At 42.8% G+C, this 19412-nt stretch overlaps 1 protein-coding gene across 5 annotated transcripts in view; it reads right to left on the bottom strand.

Moving 5' to 3' along the window:
* Positions 1-19412, bottom strand: part of Znf827 (zinc finger protein 827) — a 140828-nt gene that overhangs the window by 71102 nt on the left and 50314 nt on the right. For all 5 annotated transcript variants that reach the window (XM_090356880.1, XM_090356883.1, XM_090356881.1 and 2 more), the window contains exon 5: positions 10729-10956. In XM_090356880.1, the coding sequence (XP_090213006.1) occupies positions 10729-10956 (228 nt within the window). The remainder of the gene's footprint in view (positions 1-10728; positions 10957-19412) is intronic.

Here is a 19412-nt window from a genome sequence, read left to right as displayed (position 1 = left end):
GATAAAATGCAAAGATCTATTCTTTCCCCTCCCCCACCTATCCAGCTGTGGAGATAAGCCATAAGCATATGGCAAGCAAGCCACAGGAAATCAGGAAATGTGCTTGAATCCAGCTGCTGTCCATATTTAGAAACAAGGAAGTAAATCAACCCAGAGCACAAACTTGGGATGGAGTAAATGCAGGGAAAATACACACATGGCTGGAGTCCATAGGGGATCACTAAGAAGGAAGACAAAAGTCAGATCCCTTCAGAAGGAACACACACACCTCACACGGACACAGAGACAACACTGCCACGAAATGGGATGGTCTGTGCTCACAGAACAGGAGAAGCCATATGCAGAAATGCTTGGTGAAGGGTTTCCAGTCTAGAGCTGTCATAGAGGCTCCAATGGAGACGACCTTCCACAGGCAGAGCTAGCGTGGACTGGTGCCTCACTCAGGGGGGCCTTAGCTCAGGGGTTACTTGGCTACTTGGCAATGAGGACTCTCCTTCCTGTAAGTTGGTGGATGATACCAGCACGGACCCAGATGGGCACAGGATTTAATTATGCATGCTAATCTTCCCCTTCCTTGACACAAATAAGTTAAAGGTAAAAGGTTAATACAGTGATGAGAAGAAAAACTACTCTAGAATGAGAGTGCTCTCATTATCTCCTTGGAGAAAATGCAGGCCCTGCTTTCCTTCACAAGGGCATCACTGTGGTAAAACCCAACCCCAAAAGCGGGGGTGGGGGGGAAGAAGAAGCCATGTGATAAGAATTACCTGAACAAGGTAAGGTTCCTAGCTGCCGGTCCCCACCCCCACCCCGGCCCAGGGAAATGTGTCCTCTGAGTGAGAGATTCAACCCCCGTGTGTCTCAACAGTTAGCAAACGTGTGCAGCCTCCCTGCGAGCTGGGCCCTGGAAAAATAAAGAAAGCGTCTTCGTAGAGTTGTCCTCATCCAGTATTGCCAATGGCTTGTTCATGAATGGTCTGTGCCAAAATGTTTTAGTGTCTGCAGTGGCTCGTAGCGGAGAGAGAACCCAGCACAGGAGAAGAGCATGCCGACAACCCCCAAGCATAGCTCCTGGGAGTCCTTTCAGCTCCCCAGCTCACTGTTCCACAGAAAGATCTGGACCCCCACCCTCCATCCCAGCCCTGCAGTCCTGCCCCGACCCTACAGCATGCCCCCCACCCCCCGCCCCACATCCCTGCCTGGCCCCAAGTCCTATGGCAGCCAAACAGAAAAGGCATCTAGAATGAAGGCACAGCCTGTGACATTCTTCACACTGTTCTTGCCTGGTTTCTGGGAACAGCAGCCAATACAAATTTTCTCGGCTCTATTAACATATGCAGCTATGCAACAGGGAAATGATAATAACACAAGAGCCCTTTTGAGTCTGGTCTTTCTGCATCCCCGGCCTCAGTGTGGGAGGCAGAGGAAGGAAGCTGGTTAAAAAAGCATAAAGGGTGGCCACAGGAGTGAGGGCTAAAACGGGAAGGAGGCTCAGAGGCACTAGCCTTGAGGGGGCCTGGGTTCCTATCCATCCCTGGGTGGGGTAGGAGAGGGCAAAGTAACGGCCACTTAGGGTTGTGCTGCAGGATTTATATAAAGAAGCAGAAGGGGGCTTACTGGCAAGTCACCCCTGCTTCTAGCTGCAGGAGGCTGCTAAAGGGCCAGGACCACTTCTCCCTGCATCCTGCTAAACAGACAGGATAATACCATGGTCAAAACATCTAGTGAACTTAATAGGATCTAGACCTTCAGGAACAGATATCTTAGCATGCAGAAACATGCCAACCTTTTATCTTATTAAGGGGATGGAGTCCGGAAACTGGCTCATGTTCACAATCCTAGCTACTCAGCAGACAGAGGTCTGAGGATCACAGTTCAAAGCCAACCCAGTAGGAAAGACTTCTATCTCTAATTATCCACCAAAAAGCCAGAAGTGACGCTGTGACTCATGGGAGAGTGTCAGGCTTCAGTGAAAAAGCTCAGGGACAGTATGCAGGGCCCTGAGTTCAAGCCCCAGGACAGGCAAACATACAAAAGAAGTGTCTATTCTTTATTTGTATGCAATATAAATTTGCTACTATGAATATCTCCAGTCCTCACTGGGTTTTCAAATGCTTAAAAAAAGTCTAATTCTTTATTTAGATGTAACTTCTCCAGTTATGGGGTGCATTCTGGGGTGTGCACAGACACACTACAGGAGATGAAGCAATCATGTTATTAGTGATAAGCCTGTTGTTGGTCACCTTTAGTATAAATCACTTAGAAAGTTGACATGCAAATATTCTGTCAGCTGAAAAACAGAATACTACAACAAATACAGAAATCAGAGAGGCCAACTCTGTTATAGAAATATTATTCAGGAAATGAGGTTTTATGGACTAACTCTGAAAATTCAATGCACTGTGCTAACACAAGCAAAGAAAGGCATTCCTTTTAATATTAAACAAGTGTGCATTTTTATTTAATTTTGAGAACTATGGAAAATCTGGAGGTTCTCAAGAGCACAAAAGGAAAAATAAATTGGACTATAAAGGCTTTTTGTGTTGCAAATAATGCCATCAAGAAAGTGGAAAGACAACCAGCAAAGCCAGGGAGAAAACTTGCAAATCACACATCTGATAAGGAGCTTATGTTCAAAATATATGAAGAACTTTTACAACTCTAGAACAAAAAGACAAGTAATCCAATTAACAAGTGGGCAAAGAATTCAAAAAGACGCTTCTTCAATGGAGATATACACATGGCCAATAAGCCCATGAGAATGTGGTATACATCATGAGTCACTGGGGAAATACAATTCAAAACCACAATGAAATTACTAGTCACACATAAAGACAGTTATGATGAAAAAATGACTGACAGTGGTAAGTTTTGGTAAGGAGGTGGGAAGGCTAAAACCCTCATTCACTGCTAGAGGAGAGATACAACAATGCAGCTGATATGAAGAATTGTTTGTAATTTCTCAAAATACTTATCACATGGATACCATTTGACCCAGAAACTCAATTCCTAGGCACATATAGCCAAGAGAATTAAAAATGTTAAGTGTTTACACAAACTTGAACATGAAGATTCAAATCAGCAAATGTCTTCATCAATGGATGAAAGCATAAAGGACATAAGTTCTATCCATACAATGGGATATCATTCAGTGATTTTAAAGAATTGATTCATGAGACAACCGAGATGAACATGAGAAACATGCTGAGTGAGAAAGCCAGACATAAAAGACTACATAGTGTATGATTTCATTCATATGAAATGTCCAGAGTAGACAAACGTGTATCAGTGAGTGGTTCTCTATGACTGAGGCAGGGATGGGGTGGGGGGGGGGCGGTGTGATAATAGAGAATGACTATGGGATAGGGAATTTCTTTGGGGGAAAATAAGATATACTGGAATTCAATGTGACAGCTGCACAAATATGAATACACTAAAAATCACGGAACTTCATGTTTTCCATGAGTTCATTTTATAAAGGATATGTGGATTATATTTCAATAAAGATGTTTTGTTTGTTTGCTGAGACAGTTTCACTGTATAACTCAAGATCCTCCTGCCATGTCAAGCAAGTATTATAACTGTGCATCACCATACCAGCTGAATTAGAATAGGTGTCATAACCAATAGAATATCACTTGAGAAAAGAAGTCAGGAGAGAAATCCTCTCTAAAATATCATCTGCAATATATAAATATTTACTAGAATGTTAATTCAATATATTTTTATAAATACCTAAAAAGATCCTCCAAGAAAGTATTTTTAATTTCAGAAAAGACTATGCCATGTTTTCCATGAGATGCTGTCAAATTCTCAGTACTGTATATTTGACGGTGGGGAAAGCAGAAGGTATTAATGGAGGAACAAAAACACCTTTTGGGGCTGGGAGTTTGGCCTAGTGGTACAGTGCTTGCCTGGAATGCATGAAGACCCAGGTTTGAGTCCTTGGTTCCACATATATAGAAAAAAAGCCAGAGTGGTGCTGAGGCTCAAGAGGTAGAGCTCTAGCCTTGAGAAAGTCCAAGGACAGTGCTCAGGCTCTGAGGTCAAGCCCAGGACTGCCAAAAAAAAAGAAAAAGAAACAAAAAGAAAAACACTTTTTTACTGGTGCTTTTAAGTTACTCCTTCATTTTTTTATTTTTCATGATTCGATAACCCTGGTCACTCTGGCAAAGAGTAAGTTCTTCCAGCATCTTGCATGTGACACTGGGAGTGGGAGGAGGTCAGATTCCCAGGATGTGCCCTGGAAAGATATTCTGGGACTGGGGGCTCTTCTACTCCTTTCCTGGCCAGGAAGGGCACAGTCTTACTCTGAAATGAGCTCCCTCCAGGATGTACTTTCTCACCACAGGCCCAAAAGCCGTGGGGGTGGAGAGGGTCCATCCACCGTGGACTGAAACCTCGGAAACCGGGAGCCAGAACAACCCCTTGTCCTCTGCACGTCCATTATGACGGGCCTTTGTTACATGACAGAAAGCTGAGTGACGAGGATGACATCTGCCAGGTCACCGCCCTTCAGGAGCAAAACATCAACTAGAAGAGTAAATACATTTTGCCCTGAGAAATGATTTAGCTGAAACCTCTAATTTATCTCAAGAGCTTGAGAAGAGTTCCAGCGTGGTGTAGGAGTACAACAGTAGTGGGGCAGGGACGGAACGTATGTTTGCCCTAGAAAATGCCGACATTGTTGAGGAATAAACCTGAAATTTAATGAACACATACAAAAGTAGCAGTATCCGAGGCTCAAAACCAATACGATTGTTGACTTATGAAGCACATCTGAAGAAACAGGGTCCCAGACACCAGCCATCATTTCACAGCAAGTCTAAAAGACACTGCAGTGAAGAGAAAATGGTCCTTTCTCTGAAGGAAAAAGAATATTTAATAGAGCTTTGTTCTCTACCAGCTTCAGACGACAAAACGTTCTTTTCAGGTGGACTTTTCCAGCCATCAGCACAGTGTTTGTAAACCCCTAGGCACTGGGATCTTTGAAGAACCTGTCAAAACAGACTATGAGGGCCCTACCCCAGAGTTTCGGCTCGTCCACTGGAAGGGCTCAAGAATGTACATGCCTAATGCTTCCTACCCCACGATGATACCACTGGCCCAGGAGCCAGGCTGACCTTCAAGGTCAGACCCTCAGGATGTATTTCCCATTAGTCTCTACTTCCGCCAGATCTCTGTAACCCATGTTAGTTCTTTGGCCCCACATTGAGGACCAAGCTCTCAACTGAGAAACCTCTGGGGGACCCTCTGAAAAAGAATAACTGGTTGCTAAGCACCTCACAGTAAGTGGCATATTTAAGTGATAACTCTGAACCCCAAATCCATAATAGTTCAAATCCTGGGCCTGCTCAGATTCCTAGATAAGAGCCACTGATTCTAATATACTTTGCTCTCCAGAACCAGGCAAGGATAAATAAATATAAACCAAAAATGAACACAGATGCATGTGGCACACAGAAATAATGAGACCATAAACTTGTTTCTAATTTGAGTCTCATTTGAAGTTTTATTACACATGCTAGGAAAATTGAATGTTTAAGTTTTCATTAATGCTGTGGATAGCTCAACTTCCCAGCTATTTATGGCTGGATAATTCCTAATCGTTTTTAATGATTTTATTTTTTGTTAGCATGTATCAATTGCACAAGGGAGAGTTTCATTATGACATTTCTATATATACGTACATACATACATACATACACTGCATGCCAAACAAAGTCACTCCCTCTATCCCTTTCCAGCTCAACAGCTCTCATTGTTCTATTTTCATTTGTGCAAAGAAACCACCTAAGACGATATTCATTTTCCTGCAGGCACAACCTTGCCAACATCCTATTTTACTTTCCTGTCATAACTTTTTAGCACATATTAATTATACCATTTCACCATGATATTTCAGATGCACATATATACTTTAATCTTCTTTAAAAACATAATTAAACGGAAGTTAGAAAAATGTACTAATAAATTAAAAAACACAAAAACTGTAGATATCAGTGGGGTATCATATGATGCTTGGAAAATGTGTATACACTGTAGAAATGTTTAAATCAGATTGAACATATTCATTGTCTCAAATGTTTATCATTTGTTTATGGTAAAAGTTTTCAGAATCCTTTACACATTTTTGAAATGTGCAGCACATTTGTGTTATCTACAGTCCCTCTCCTGTGCGGTAGCAGTGGGACTTCCTGGTGCTCTGTCACTAACTTAGTCCTCGATTTTCCCAGGTAGCCTCCAGTAGCCACCGTGCTGCATCATAATTTCTACTGGATTGGAATTTTTATCGCCTCCTTCCAGTTTTGTCCAACTATGTATGTTACATTTTACATATGCATTCCTGTGCAAACATGTGAACTCCCCAAAGAGAGAAGAGGATATTTCTTTATCCCTCTTCTCCTTGAACACAATGGAGACCACATGGATAAAATGCTGGGTTACTTTCAGCATAACATCACACCTATGGTAACACATCTAGCCCCTGAGTGTACAAGGTGACCAGGCATGGCAAAAATTTAAAGGGACCTTGCCTAATCACAGTACTATCTCTGAAGGAAGACAACCGGGAACTGTCTTTGGCAACCCCATCCTCTGTGGAGTATCTGGTCATTTTTGTTGCCTTGTGTCATACAACAACAGAGAATCCCAGACACTGAGCTGTTTCCTCAGAGTGAGTTACTTTCTTTATAGTAATCAATTCACTAGGTCTCGAGGTCAGGGATTCAACTTCCCAATTAACAACTGGAAATGGAATTTAAACCACAGGAAGAAAGAAAACTCAGATTTTCCCAAACATGGAGCTAATGAAAAAGTTAGCCTCGCCTGTAACTTAATTGCATTTTGTTCCTATAGAACATAAAGGTCAATTCAGAAAACAATGTACTCACAGAGGTCTATTTACACAGGAAGGTTTTATGGAACACTTGACCAAACCATGTGCTAAATATCCTTCTTCATCAAATTAACGTAAGTTCATTTAGAACTGGAAACAAAGCAAACAAAACTGTTGACTAGCTGGGTGCTGGTGGCTTATGCCTATAATCTTCGCTTAAGGAGGCTGAGACCTAAGGATTGCAGTTCAAAGCCAGGAGGAACAGGAAAGTTACTGTGAGACTCTTATCTCCAATTAACCACCAGAAAACTGGAAGTGAAGTTGTAGCTCAAGCAGTAGAGTGCTAGCCTTGAGCAAAGGAGCTCAGGGGCAGTACCCAGGCCCTGAGTTCAGGCCCCATGACCACTACCACCACCAACAAAATTTCTTTACTAGTTTCTTTTGAATTCAATGAGGAGTAAAAAGGTGTAAAGTATTGGTCAATGCTTCTTATCTAAAGGCAATAAAAAAGAGAGAGAAGGAAACTTCTACACCACAAGAGAAACAGGACAATTCACATCCCACAGTCTCCCATCTCCATCCCATCTCTTTCCATTTTCTGAAAATACTAAAGAAAAAAGTCTAGACTATTCCTAAGTTCCAAACAGCTTTTATTATAATATTGTTATACTCCTTCCGTCCTACTAGATATTGCTATTCGCCTAGCTTGAAAATTTAGCTTATTGTATGTCTGACTAGGTAAAGGCACAGTACACATGGAATTGGAAGCTATGTGCTGCTTCAGCATCTGCCAGACATCTTGGACTGGGTATCTCCCAACATTAGGGGAAGAAGAAGTGTGGCTCAAGTGGCAGCTCACCAGCTTAGAGTGGAGAAAGCCAAGTGGGAGCACAGTCCTTAAGTCGAAGCCTCAGTACCAGCACAAGGAAGGAAGGAACGAAGGAAGGAAGGTAAGCAGGTTACTAGTTTTGCACCCAGCACTTCTTAGTCAAAACATTACTCCAGAATGACAGGACATTATTAAGGAAAAGAAGCAAAGCAGGAGTAAGACGACTGCCACAGGCCAGGGCGCATATTGAGTAGTTCTGCATGGAGGCATTGGGGAAGGAATTATCACTGTTGCCTAGTGGGATGGAAATGGTCATGTGAAAGGGGAGCTGAAAGACAGTGAGAGATCCTGCATACTTAATGAAGGGTAAGTACTTTTTGCCTGATGCTTGGGAAGGAATGAAAAGACATTTGTTTTTAAAGACACATGCCTGCTTCATAGTAAAACCAAGCTGTATAGGTGCAAATCACCCCCGACGGATTCCACTCCCCATTCTTGCATTAATAAGGCTGGGATTACATTTAGAGTCTAGTGAAGAATTATTCGTTCCTCTAAACAACTGTTTAATTATTGTAATATTCCACTAGGAGATTCTGTTTCCTTAAACTCTTTTATTGCTACTCTACTGGTAATCACTTCAAAAATCACCTCAACTGCTTATAAAGTTCAGAAAGCTTATTTAAATAGCCCTTAAAGAATATAATATAGCCAGGCGTGGTGGCTCACGCCTGTAATGCTAACTACTCAGGAGGATGAGATCTGAGGATCAAGGTTCAAAGCCAGCCTGGGCACAAAAGGACCTGAGACTCTTAAGCTCCAGTTAACCTCTAGAAAATGGGAAGTGGGGCTTGGCTCAAGGGTAGGGAAGTAGCCTTGAGCTGAAGAGCTCAGGGACAGCGCCCAGGCCCAGTTCAAGCACCATGACCACGCCTCCCCCCCCACCCCACCCCCCGCCGCAAAAAAGAATATAATATAAACACATTACTGTTGAGACTATGGCACCTTCCAGGGTAGAGAGCCTGATGTGTGATTCTTGACCTATGTCTCCTGCACACAGAGTGGTGGGGGTTATTTTTCAGGGCAAAAATAGTTATCAGTCTTCAAACAAGTTTTTGTTTCCACATCATAAAGCAGAGGTGGATGCCCTTTGGAAATACAAACCATAGCATCCATTCAGCTATTGTTGAAGCCCAGCGCTGGCACAGACACTCAGTAAAAGTCATCACACACTCAAGAAGAATCACTGAGACCCACAAACATCGTAGATGTCCATGCTGGCATTTCCACTTGAAGGATCTCTGTCACCTGGGACAGGATGTCTTACTATAGTCTCTCAAATCACATCACTCAAAAGGATTAAGATCTTTCACACAATCTCATTTTTGCATATATATATGCATATATCCATATCCATAATACATATATGTATATAAAATGTGTGTACAGACACATACTCTTACCATTGGGAGGGGGCCAGGAATCACTGTGAAAGGAAAGTTTATGCTATAGAGAAGCAGAGCTCTGGGAACTCCCTGGAGAGATTCCTCTACATCACTGAGATACTCTGACACAGGAGAGGGTTCCAGTGCCTTGAACATCACTGTTCTTAAAGCTCCTAGCTTCCAGCAATCAGTAGGATCTGACTAGATGGCTACCCGAGTAAGAGGAGTGGAACCCTCATTGCAAACTTGGGGAAAATGGGGTTATCATAAGGATGTAAGGGTTCCATTATGCTTTATCTCTAACAAATCATGTTCTCTTAAGTTCCAGTGTGCTTTGAGTTAACATCAAAGACAACTGGCAAACAGGAATTTCAACTGTTCTGATATGATGATGCCAAGTAAATCACCATGAATTTCTTACTTTCCAACTTACTAGTCAACCAGAAACACAGCCAGAACTGCCAATGAAATTACAGATAGCAGAGCAGTCCTGCTAATACATTTCTTGCTTTCATCCTCTAAGCACAGTAAGTTCCAAACTTAAAAACAGAGTTTGATTTATATTAGCATTTTAAATACAGGTTCTAAAAATTACCTTTAGGAAGCAGAGAACTAAGATGGAATATGACTTGACAAGTATTATTATTAATACGGATTTCCTCTCCATGTCCTGAAACCATTCCCTGGCACTGAAAAGGCACTGCATTGTTTATCTGTGGTAAAACGGATGGGACAGATAGGAGACTGGGTGGAAGGAATCTAAAATGCATCAGTTTGAAGCTATAACCCATTGTTTCCTATTGTTAATAGGTGTGATTACATGGAGATATTTGTCTTAACAACAGGTTAATGAGTAGTAAATTTTCTGTCCTTAAAAAAATCTCTTATTGCTACTCTAGTAATAATTACTTGACATGTCATTTCATGAAGTGAAGACAAATATTTTTAATGATCCTTTAAAAACCCAGTACATCTAGGTGCTGGTGGCTACTGCCCACAGTTAGTCCTAGCTACCTGAGAGGCTGAAAACCAGTCTGGAGAGGGAAGCTGAACATGGGAACAGGCACCTGCCATGCCAGTTATGATGGGAAGCATAGCTTAGGCATGTGCCTAGGCAGGAAGCGAGACCTCAAAACAGTCAATGAAACAGGCTCAGCGGTGCCACACGGTCTAGTAATTATGAGACCGTAGTACCTGCAAAAAACCAAACCAAACCAACAAAAGCAAATCCAAAACAAAGAATACAACTGAGACACACACAAAAACGCAAGGTTCTCTCTTAGAAAACAGGTATTCTGATTGGCTACCAGAAGTGCTGTGGAAGTCCTTAGAACTCATTTGCAGTTTGGACCATCTTGAAACCAGCAGTGGTTTCCAACCATTTGCAGTCGTAGTCAGGAAAACACGGCGTAGTTAGCAAGACATATCCCCTGACAGAAAGAAACAAACTCCCAATGCACAACCCAGGAAGGTCAGCCACGCAACCTGTTCATCTCCTGAGTTCATCACAGTGATGTGGCATCGCTGCGTCAGGTCAATTACAACCCAGGCAGGAAGCAGGCGGGTCTACTAACAGGTCAAATGAGCAGAATGTGCACAGTTTAGAACAAATCGGGTACCTGAGAGTTTCATGAGAAGTTCCGATGCGGCTTTGACCGACACATCCCTCCGGAGCACGCCCCCTTTCCCTTCCTGGGAGGTGTCCTCTGGGATTCTTGGGGTGGCCACTTCAGATTCCGGGCTGAACACGTAGCTGGACCGAGGCAAGGGGGTGTTGAGGGGCTCCTCTTCCTTGGGTTCCTCTTTCACTTTAAAATTCAGATTCATGGGCTCCTTCTGATTTGCAGCTGTCAAAAGGAAAAGGAAGTTATACAGACATACGTGTGTGTGTGTGTGTGTGTGTGTGTGTGTAAAAGGCTGCTCCCAGTACTGATGCATGGAATGTACAATCACCTTGTGCTAACAGCTGGAGGGACCACACTGTGACCAAAATAGGCCGGGCCGTGAGCACATTGCTATATTTTTGTACAGTGCACTCCATGAGCCTCGGACTTGGTAGGGTGTGGGCTTCGGAATATTTTCAACTTAGAATATTTTAAGTTGGAAAGTTGTCTTTGGTTTCCCTAAACTGTCTTCTTTCCCACATATGTGGGGCATCCCCAAACCAGAACCCTTCTCTTCACCTTCTTCTGTTATATTCAAGTGACGGAAGAAAGATATGTTGAAAGGCAATATCCAAAGCCAAAACATGAGGTGGATGGATGTGCAGGTGAGGACAGAGAATCTGTGAACTGAGAAATCACAGGCTGAGATGTGTCGCTCGTGTTGTATTACAAGTGGATCTTGAGCTGCACCTGCACAGGCCCTGTGCTTCTTTCTTCAGGGTACCACACACAGAGGCCTACATCCCAACGTATCTTCACATACAAGATAGGTTCTCGAATTCTTTTTAAGGAATAATAATATTTTGAGACAATTTTAGACTTGCAGAGAAGTTATAAGATGGTTCCAAGAGCTTTGCACAGCTTTCTTTCCTTGACCCTTACGACCCACACCTTCAAAGTACACAACCCACATAATCACTGTCTGTTTGTCAGAACTTCCTTCAGTGATCTAAACTTCAGATCCTAACGCTTGCTCCCTGCTTCTGTCTTTCTTCTAGAACATTCTTTCCCAAGAGCATTCTACTAGCCATTGCACGGTAATCAATGAGTATTTCTTATGCCTGAGAGTCTTTGATTCTTTGGGGAAGAATAATTCAAAGTGAATAGTTATACATGTTAAAATTGTTTCTATGGTGTATTGCTTAAGAACATTCTGAGACTAGGAAAGAGATAAAACAATGAGTCCCTAGAAACAGATCCCATTTTCCAGAGGGCAGCCAGCAGGCAGATACTCAGGACATATAGCAGCTTTGAGGAGAGAGACTTAGGAGGGAAAGATGGTTAGCATTTTTAGCACAACCTAGATTCAACAAAACTTCAAAAAGATTGAAAAAAATAGCCAGACTGTATGTATGTTACTGGATTATGTAAACTTGCAAGACATTACCTGGGTTTTTTGTTCTGATCATACCAAGAGTGGCATAAAATGTAACATATTGAGGAAGTGAAAATCTAGCTAATGATAGAACAGATAAACATGTGGGAAACACTCAGTTGCCCAAGTTTTAATTTCCCAAACATTTGGATCTAAATAGAAACTGCAAAAATTAGAAAGACGAAGACTAGCTTGCTTGCTTTCAAGTATGAAAGATGTTTTCACTGGGAAATAGGAAGAGCTACATTTTATAATTAAGATGATCAAATAATTGCCATCTCTTTAATTATCCTACTTTAAAAGGACCCTTCTGTGCAGGGAAAGGTGGAAGAAAAGATGCTTTCTTTGGTGGGGTAGATGGCTAAGAGAAAAGTAACAATTTGGGATTGGCTGTAAGTCTTCACTGCTCATACTGCTCAGAAAGGTCAGCGGTAGCACCTGCCTTGACTCCCGTTTGTGTATCAGGGCTCTCAGGCACTCCACTCCCAACATCAAGACGAAGCCCCCTAATCAAGGGGCCTCCTCTCTTGCTGTTGGTTCCAAACATTTGAGGAGTGGAGTTACCTTGACGCTAGGCTATAGACACCTGCAAGTGCATGCACTTTAGGGCGCTAGGTTGTCATTTAAAGGAATCGAACCCATTTCTATAAGGATGTACATATGACTCAAGATAAAAGATGTGTGTGGGGGTACAGGTGAGACAGTGTGATCCTGACTGTAAAAAGAGCCCCGTGGGGATTCCCACCAGGCCTCAGCTCCCCCAAGGCTTGTTCTACCTGACTCCCTTAAAGATCATTTTTGCTTTTTCTTTTAAATTTTTTTTTGCCAGTCCTGGGCTTGAGCTCAGCACCTAAACACAGTCCTTGGGTTTTCTCAAGGCTAGAGCTCTACCACTTGAGCCTCAGCACCACTTCCAGCTTTTTTTCTATGTATGTGGTACCAAGGAATCGAACCCAGTTCTTCATGCATGCTATGCAAAGTACTCCACCACTAGGCTAAACTCCCAGCCCCATTTTTTGCTTTTTTTGTTTTTGTTTTTTTCTCCCAATGTATGTGGTAGCAAAGAATTGAACCCAGGTCTTCATGCATGCTAGGCAAGCACTTTACCATGAGGCCAAACTCCAAGCCCAATTCTTCATTTTAATATTAATGTACACAACTAACATTTGGACAGTTAACTGGAGATCCTGTTTCTATCAACCATCAATTAAAATTGCTTTAATTTTATAGCTGAGAAAAAAAAGAACCATAAAATCTCCAGAAGTGACTAGACTAACTACTCCGCTTCAAACCACCACCAACAACAACAAAACCTCTACCAAGAACTCAGACACAGAGAAACTAGGCTCCAGAACTGCAAATATGGTCCAGCTCAGTTGCCTTTAACTTACTTAAGCAATTGCATCATGGGAAATGGAAAATCAGGCAATTCAAAAATGAATGACAGGAGTAAAGTAAGCATCCATGAAAATGGGAAGGGTCAGTGTCACCTGCAAGGAAAGGACCTTTTGTAGCAGAATAAGATGTAAGCGAGGGAAAAGATGCAATATGAATGCTTTTGGATCCCTCTGCAGAAGGACAAGCACATCTCTCTTGCTCTTTAGAGTCTGGCAGTTCTGTGCAAAAGGAAGGCTACTGGGTATTACACTTCTTACCTCACACTAAACCAAGCCAGACTATTTTCCTTTTTTTTTTTTTTTTGCCAGTCCTGGGCTTGAGCTCATGGCCTGAGAACTGTCCTTGGACTTTCTCAAGGCTAGAACTCTACTACTTGAGCCACAACACCACTTCTGACTTTTTTCTATGTATGTAGTACTGAGGAATTGAACCCAGGTCTTAGTGCATGCTAGGCAAGCACTCTACCACTAGGCCAAACTCCTGGCCCCAAGCCAGACTCTTATAGCTGAAAGAGACTACGGATCAATGACCTTCCAGGCTCCAAAAAACTCTAGGGTATGTTGCAAGGATTACAATCCGTGTTTGTTTCAAATGTAGATCTGTACATGATATATTAAATTGATTTAACATTTAGTTTTAAGATGTGCATCCTCAGTTGTCTTCTCCATGAAGTGTCAACTCCCTGGAGAGTACTAATGTGCTAACTTATGTCAACAAGTTAATTCATTTGCCCTTGCTTTCAAAGGACTGTTCTAGTTGTCTATCATTAATAAAGAAACGGTTCACTTAGCCCTGATGTTAAAAAAAAAAAAAGTTAGGCCTGAGCATGCATGTCCACGTAAAACTGTAACCTGACAGCAATAGGAGTCTATGGCATGCCTCCAATCAGTCTCTCAACCCCAGCACCACTGCCGACCAGACTGGATTATATCCTGAAGATAGGCTGACCTGCCCACTGGAGGATGTCTCCCCACATCCCTAGCTTCTACCTGCCAGCTGCCAGTAGCTCCCTACCAGTTTTTAACATAACCTTCTCCCAGCCCCAGACATTATCAACTGTCCCCTGGCAATGCCTATCTTAAGTGAAATGCCAGGCAGGTTCTAGAGTGTGTGCTCTGGGGAAACTTCTGATTGTGGCTGGAAGACCAAACTAGACAGACAGACAGACAGACAGACAGACAGACAGACAAAGGCGATGGGTAGCTAGAGTCACAAGTTACTTGCAGAATGTATAGCACATATCGTCTTGTGAGGGGTTAGCCTGGATTAGCTTGTCTTACCCTCACCATGACTAATGTTATTTCCACATGGCAGGTGAAGAATCAAAGCTCGAAAGTCATGAAATCCATTTCCCAACTGAGAGTTCATGGAGAAACAAAGCTCTAAAGTCATGAAGTCCGTTTCCCAACTGATAGTTCATGGAGAAACAATCACGCCATTCATACAGAATGGTGCATGGCTCTGAATGTGTCGTGGCTGTCATTTGTTGTAAGAAGTGAAGACTATTACTAAGTGTTGTCTAGGCTGAAGCAGAAGTTTTAGAGAATTATACTCTTTTTCCAAGCATCTGAATAAATCTAAAGGAATCTTGAGATTACAAGTTGTTAAAATTTGCTTCCCATTTTCCTGCAACTATTCTCTTTATCATTGTGTCTTCTTTTGTCTTGTTTTTGTTTAAGACAGTCTTGCTACGTAGCCCAGGCTGACCTTGGACTCTGAAATATCTAATCTTCAACTTCCTGAGTGCTAGGGTTACAGGTGTGCCACCAACAGCCCAAGCCTGATACAAAGCAGTAGTGTGTGAAACTGATACCCAGCAAAATAAATTTAGAAATACACCGGACAATATCGCTGCTAAAGTAAGTGTCCATATCCTATAATACCAGAGTAACTGATTTCCTAATTGTTTAGATTTTAAACTAAACATAATAAATTAAATTTCAAAACCAAGTTTTATATGGCTTCTATCTTGAGATTTCATGTAAAATTTTGCTTGAACAAAACTGGATCTAATATTTTAAAAAGCCAAGAAAATGAACAAATCATTACTGTTTTATAGACTTCATATTTTACAGTAAAGAAAACACAGGAGCCAAAAATGCTGCACCTTTTAAAAAATCACCTATTTGTAATGACTGGAATAGAGTCAGAAGCTAGGAAGCTCACACTTGTAATCTTAGTTACTCAGGAGGTTGAGATACAAGGATTGAGGTTTCAAGCCAGTCTGGACAGAAAAGTCCATGAGACTCCAATAAACTACCTACTCCACTAACCAAAAAGATAAAAAAGCCAGAAGTGAAACTGTAGCCTTGAGCAAAAAGAAGCCCCTTCAAGCCCTAGGACTGGCACAAAACAACAAAACAGAAGAATGTCACGGTAGTACACATGAAAATGTGCTTTAAGTAATGAAAACAAACAAACAAAAATGCCCTTTGAAACCACAAGAAAGGGCATGATTTAATAAAATGATAGTTAACTGAAGCTGAATATTCATTTTAAATGTTAAACGTCCATATGCAAATAGAATGTTTAAAACATGCGGCAAGAAGTTTTACATCTTACTCTTTAATTTCCCTGAAATCACGTTGGAATAGTGAGATTTTAACCCTCTATTCTTTCCCAATCACCTCCACCTGGGTTAAACCCTGGCTAGACTTTGGGATGCGAACACCTGAAGCAAGACGGCAAAGTTCCCTTGTAATAGCCCCGAATGTGGAGCCCGAGCCAAGGTGAGAAGAGCCCGGCGAGAGAAGAGTGTAAACCCCAGGGAGTGGGGCCTCGAGCACTTTAAATGAATAAATAAACTCTTTCTCCACACGGCACTACTGAAACCCACACATAATGAGCAAAAGTAGCCATCTGCAGTTACCCACTTAACAGACAGGACAGTTCCCTTGTCAACAGCAGGAAAGACAAGTCCTGGAAAACCTATCAAACCCTGAGTCCATGTGAAAGAAAAGTTGTATTTTAAATTCATCCTATTAACACATTGCGAGAATGAGATCGCAGCTAGGAACATGGGGACTGGAAGAAAGGAAGAGAACCTGAAGGCTGGACAGTATTCTCTCTAGTGCTGCTCAGGGAAAATGCTGATGACCTACTCTAACTGACAGCCTCTCGCGCCTGTCACCCTTGTCATTGAAGTTACTATGTTGGCATGCTGGATCAGTTGCACATGACTTCTGTCACTGTGGATCACCCAAGGACCCTCAAGAGCTGGGCAGGGGAGGGGCTCACAGGAGTGGCCCCCTTCCCAGACTGTGACCCCCACGGGGAGATGCTCAGCTCCCAGAAAGAGGAAGACAGAAGAGAGGGAACCCGGGGACAGCACGAAAGAAAGTGAAGAAGGGCACATGGGGAGGGGTGCTGGGCTGAGCTAGCTGGCTGGGGGTAGTCCAGGTATGAGGTGAAGACTACAAGTGCAAGGAGAGACGATAAACATTTTGAACACACACACACACACACACACACACACACACACACACACACACTTGCGCAGACACACAATGTAACCAGATTAGAGACTAAAAGCACGTGCAATAGAAATGATGCCATGGTTTGAAGCCAAGGAAAATAAACACGAAGCAGACGGAGGTCAAAAGACAGTTCACACAACTGAGAAATAAAAATTAGGTAATAGCTAATTAAGTGGTCATGAGCCAAGCCTCTGCAATTAGACAGAGCTGCCTCTTTGCTCTGTCTTGCAGCAGAAGCCTTCGAGGCTCAGCTTCCTCATCTGTAAACTAGGTTTAATATCATGACCATGTGTCACACTGCAGTGAGGGGTAAGAGGGAACTGCATGGAGAGGTTGGCTGAGAGCCTGGCTCCCTCCCTGGACGTACTCAGATTACTGAGTGCACTTACCCTAGGTAGGAGACAGAAGTGGTAGCTATCACAGCGGTAGCAGATAGAAGAAAATACACTCCGGCAAGAAGGAAGACAAGGACTGGGCTTTTACCAAAACAAAGAGATCTTAATGAATTTCTCCTAGGGTCTATCAGAAAAATTATTCTGACGGCAATTTCAGAACGATGCTACGTGCAACACCGTGAGGTAAGAATGAGCTGCATTCCAGCTTTCATCACCTATCACTGAGTCCAAGATGTAGATTCCTCCTCTTCACAGCATTGTGACAGGACTGCAAAGCTCCCGGCAAGCTGTGCAGGCCTTCCTGTTACCACTCTCCGCAAACACTCCCTGAGAAGTCTAAGTGATGGCGCAACTTCCAGTTCTCGACTAAATACTCCCCGAGAAGACTAAAATGACCATGCAGCTTTGCAGGCTCTCTCTGTGGGTTGGTGGAGGGCACCTGTCTACATCCCAGGGCCGCTGATGGGGATCCCTAGCTCCACAAATAATAACAACAACCATTACTGTAACGATGCAACATATTCTGAGAAGGGCTCCACATGGCAAAAGCCTATTGTAAGAACGTGTAAAGAATGGGAGCCAACTTCCTGCCTGGCTGTTGGGAACGAGCTCAAGTCCAGGGACTTGCTAGCTGTGTGGACTTGAGCAATCTTCTTAGAGTCCTCGTGTGAATGATGGGAATGGTACTATTACATTCCGCTCACAGTGAAACAGCACAGAGTAAGCACTCTACACAGTAGACATGATCCGTCATGAGTCAGGAGCAAAGTCTTTACCCATGCACATTTCAACACCGGTGTGTGCAGCTCCAGGCTTCGTTTATGATTCCATCTGCCCTCTGTGACTCAGAGCAGTCAAGAAGGAACAAGTCATGAAAAACAGGAAAGAGCCTCCCCCCCCCATCTCTCTCATATGACTCACCAAGTTCAATAAAGCTCAGGGATTCAAAAGGCCATTCAAGCAGTCTACACATAGATGCTCCCTTTCCCCCCAAACAGGTGCTCAGAAGAGCACTGCTGGTGTATGGAAAACAAGGACACATGATGAAGACGTGTCCTGGTATGAAGAGCACAAAGGTGGCTTTTTACATGGAGGAAGGCCCATCACAGCCACTGTGCAAAAGTGATGACTCAGCCCAATGAGCATCTCCCAAGCCTCCTTCTCCAACTGGGGACCTGCCATTGACACCTAAGTCCTATCTTACCTCCAGATGCATACATAGTGTGCAACAGATGGAAGGAACAGAAGCAAGGCCACTGGGCCAGATATGATTCAGGTACTTCTACCAGCGCCCCTTCATTTACACACCAACACCTTTGCCCTCTTATGGCCAACCAAGCCACTAATAAACCTGGAGCAAATTACACATTGCTGTGAAACTGTAAATAAGGATTTGTTTTAAAAGGTCCAACTTGCCTAGTTAAAATTATTTCTGTCTCCATTTTATGAAATTAATATGATGTGGGAGACAGTACAACATCTTTTGGGTTTTTTTTCCAGCTTCCAAATTTAAAAGAGTTGATGTAACTTATATCTTTTATTTTGGAAAACCAGGGACAAAAAAGATATTCCCTGCCAACAAGTGAGGTGCCAAGTTTCTGTCAACCGTTTGGTTATAATTTGGAGAGCTAGAATTAAATGCTCTGTCTTAAAAGGCGTAGTCTACAGAAAGAGAAATGATGTAAGGCCACTGCAGGCAACTTATAATCAAGCTCTGAATGCTCACGGTCCCAGCTCCTTGATGGGCCTCCACTGGGTCAAAGATTTTGAACTGGAGGCTGAGATCTGAGGAGCCTGGTTCAAAGCCAGCCGAGGTAGGAAAGTCTGTAAGACTCTTATCTCCAATAAACTACTAAAAAAGCCAGAAAGGGAGCTATAGCTCAGGTGGTAGAGAGCTAGCCTTGACTAAAAAAACTCAGGAGCAACACCACAAACTGTGCAGGCACATGTACACACATACACACACTTGAACTGGACAAAAATCTCTTGTCATGA

Source organism: Megascapheus bottae, chromosome 23 (assembly GCF_031878675.1).
Source record: "Megascapheus bottae isolate mThoBot1 chromosome 23, mThoBot2.hap1, whole genome shotgun sequence".
Classification (NCBI taxonomy): Eukaryota; Metazoa; Chordata; class Mammalia; order Rodentia; family Geomyidae; genus Megascapheus; species Megascapheus bottae.
This window is presented reverse-complemented; position numbering and strand designations above follow the sequence as displayed.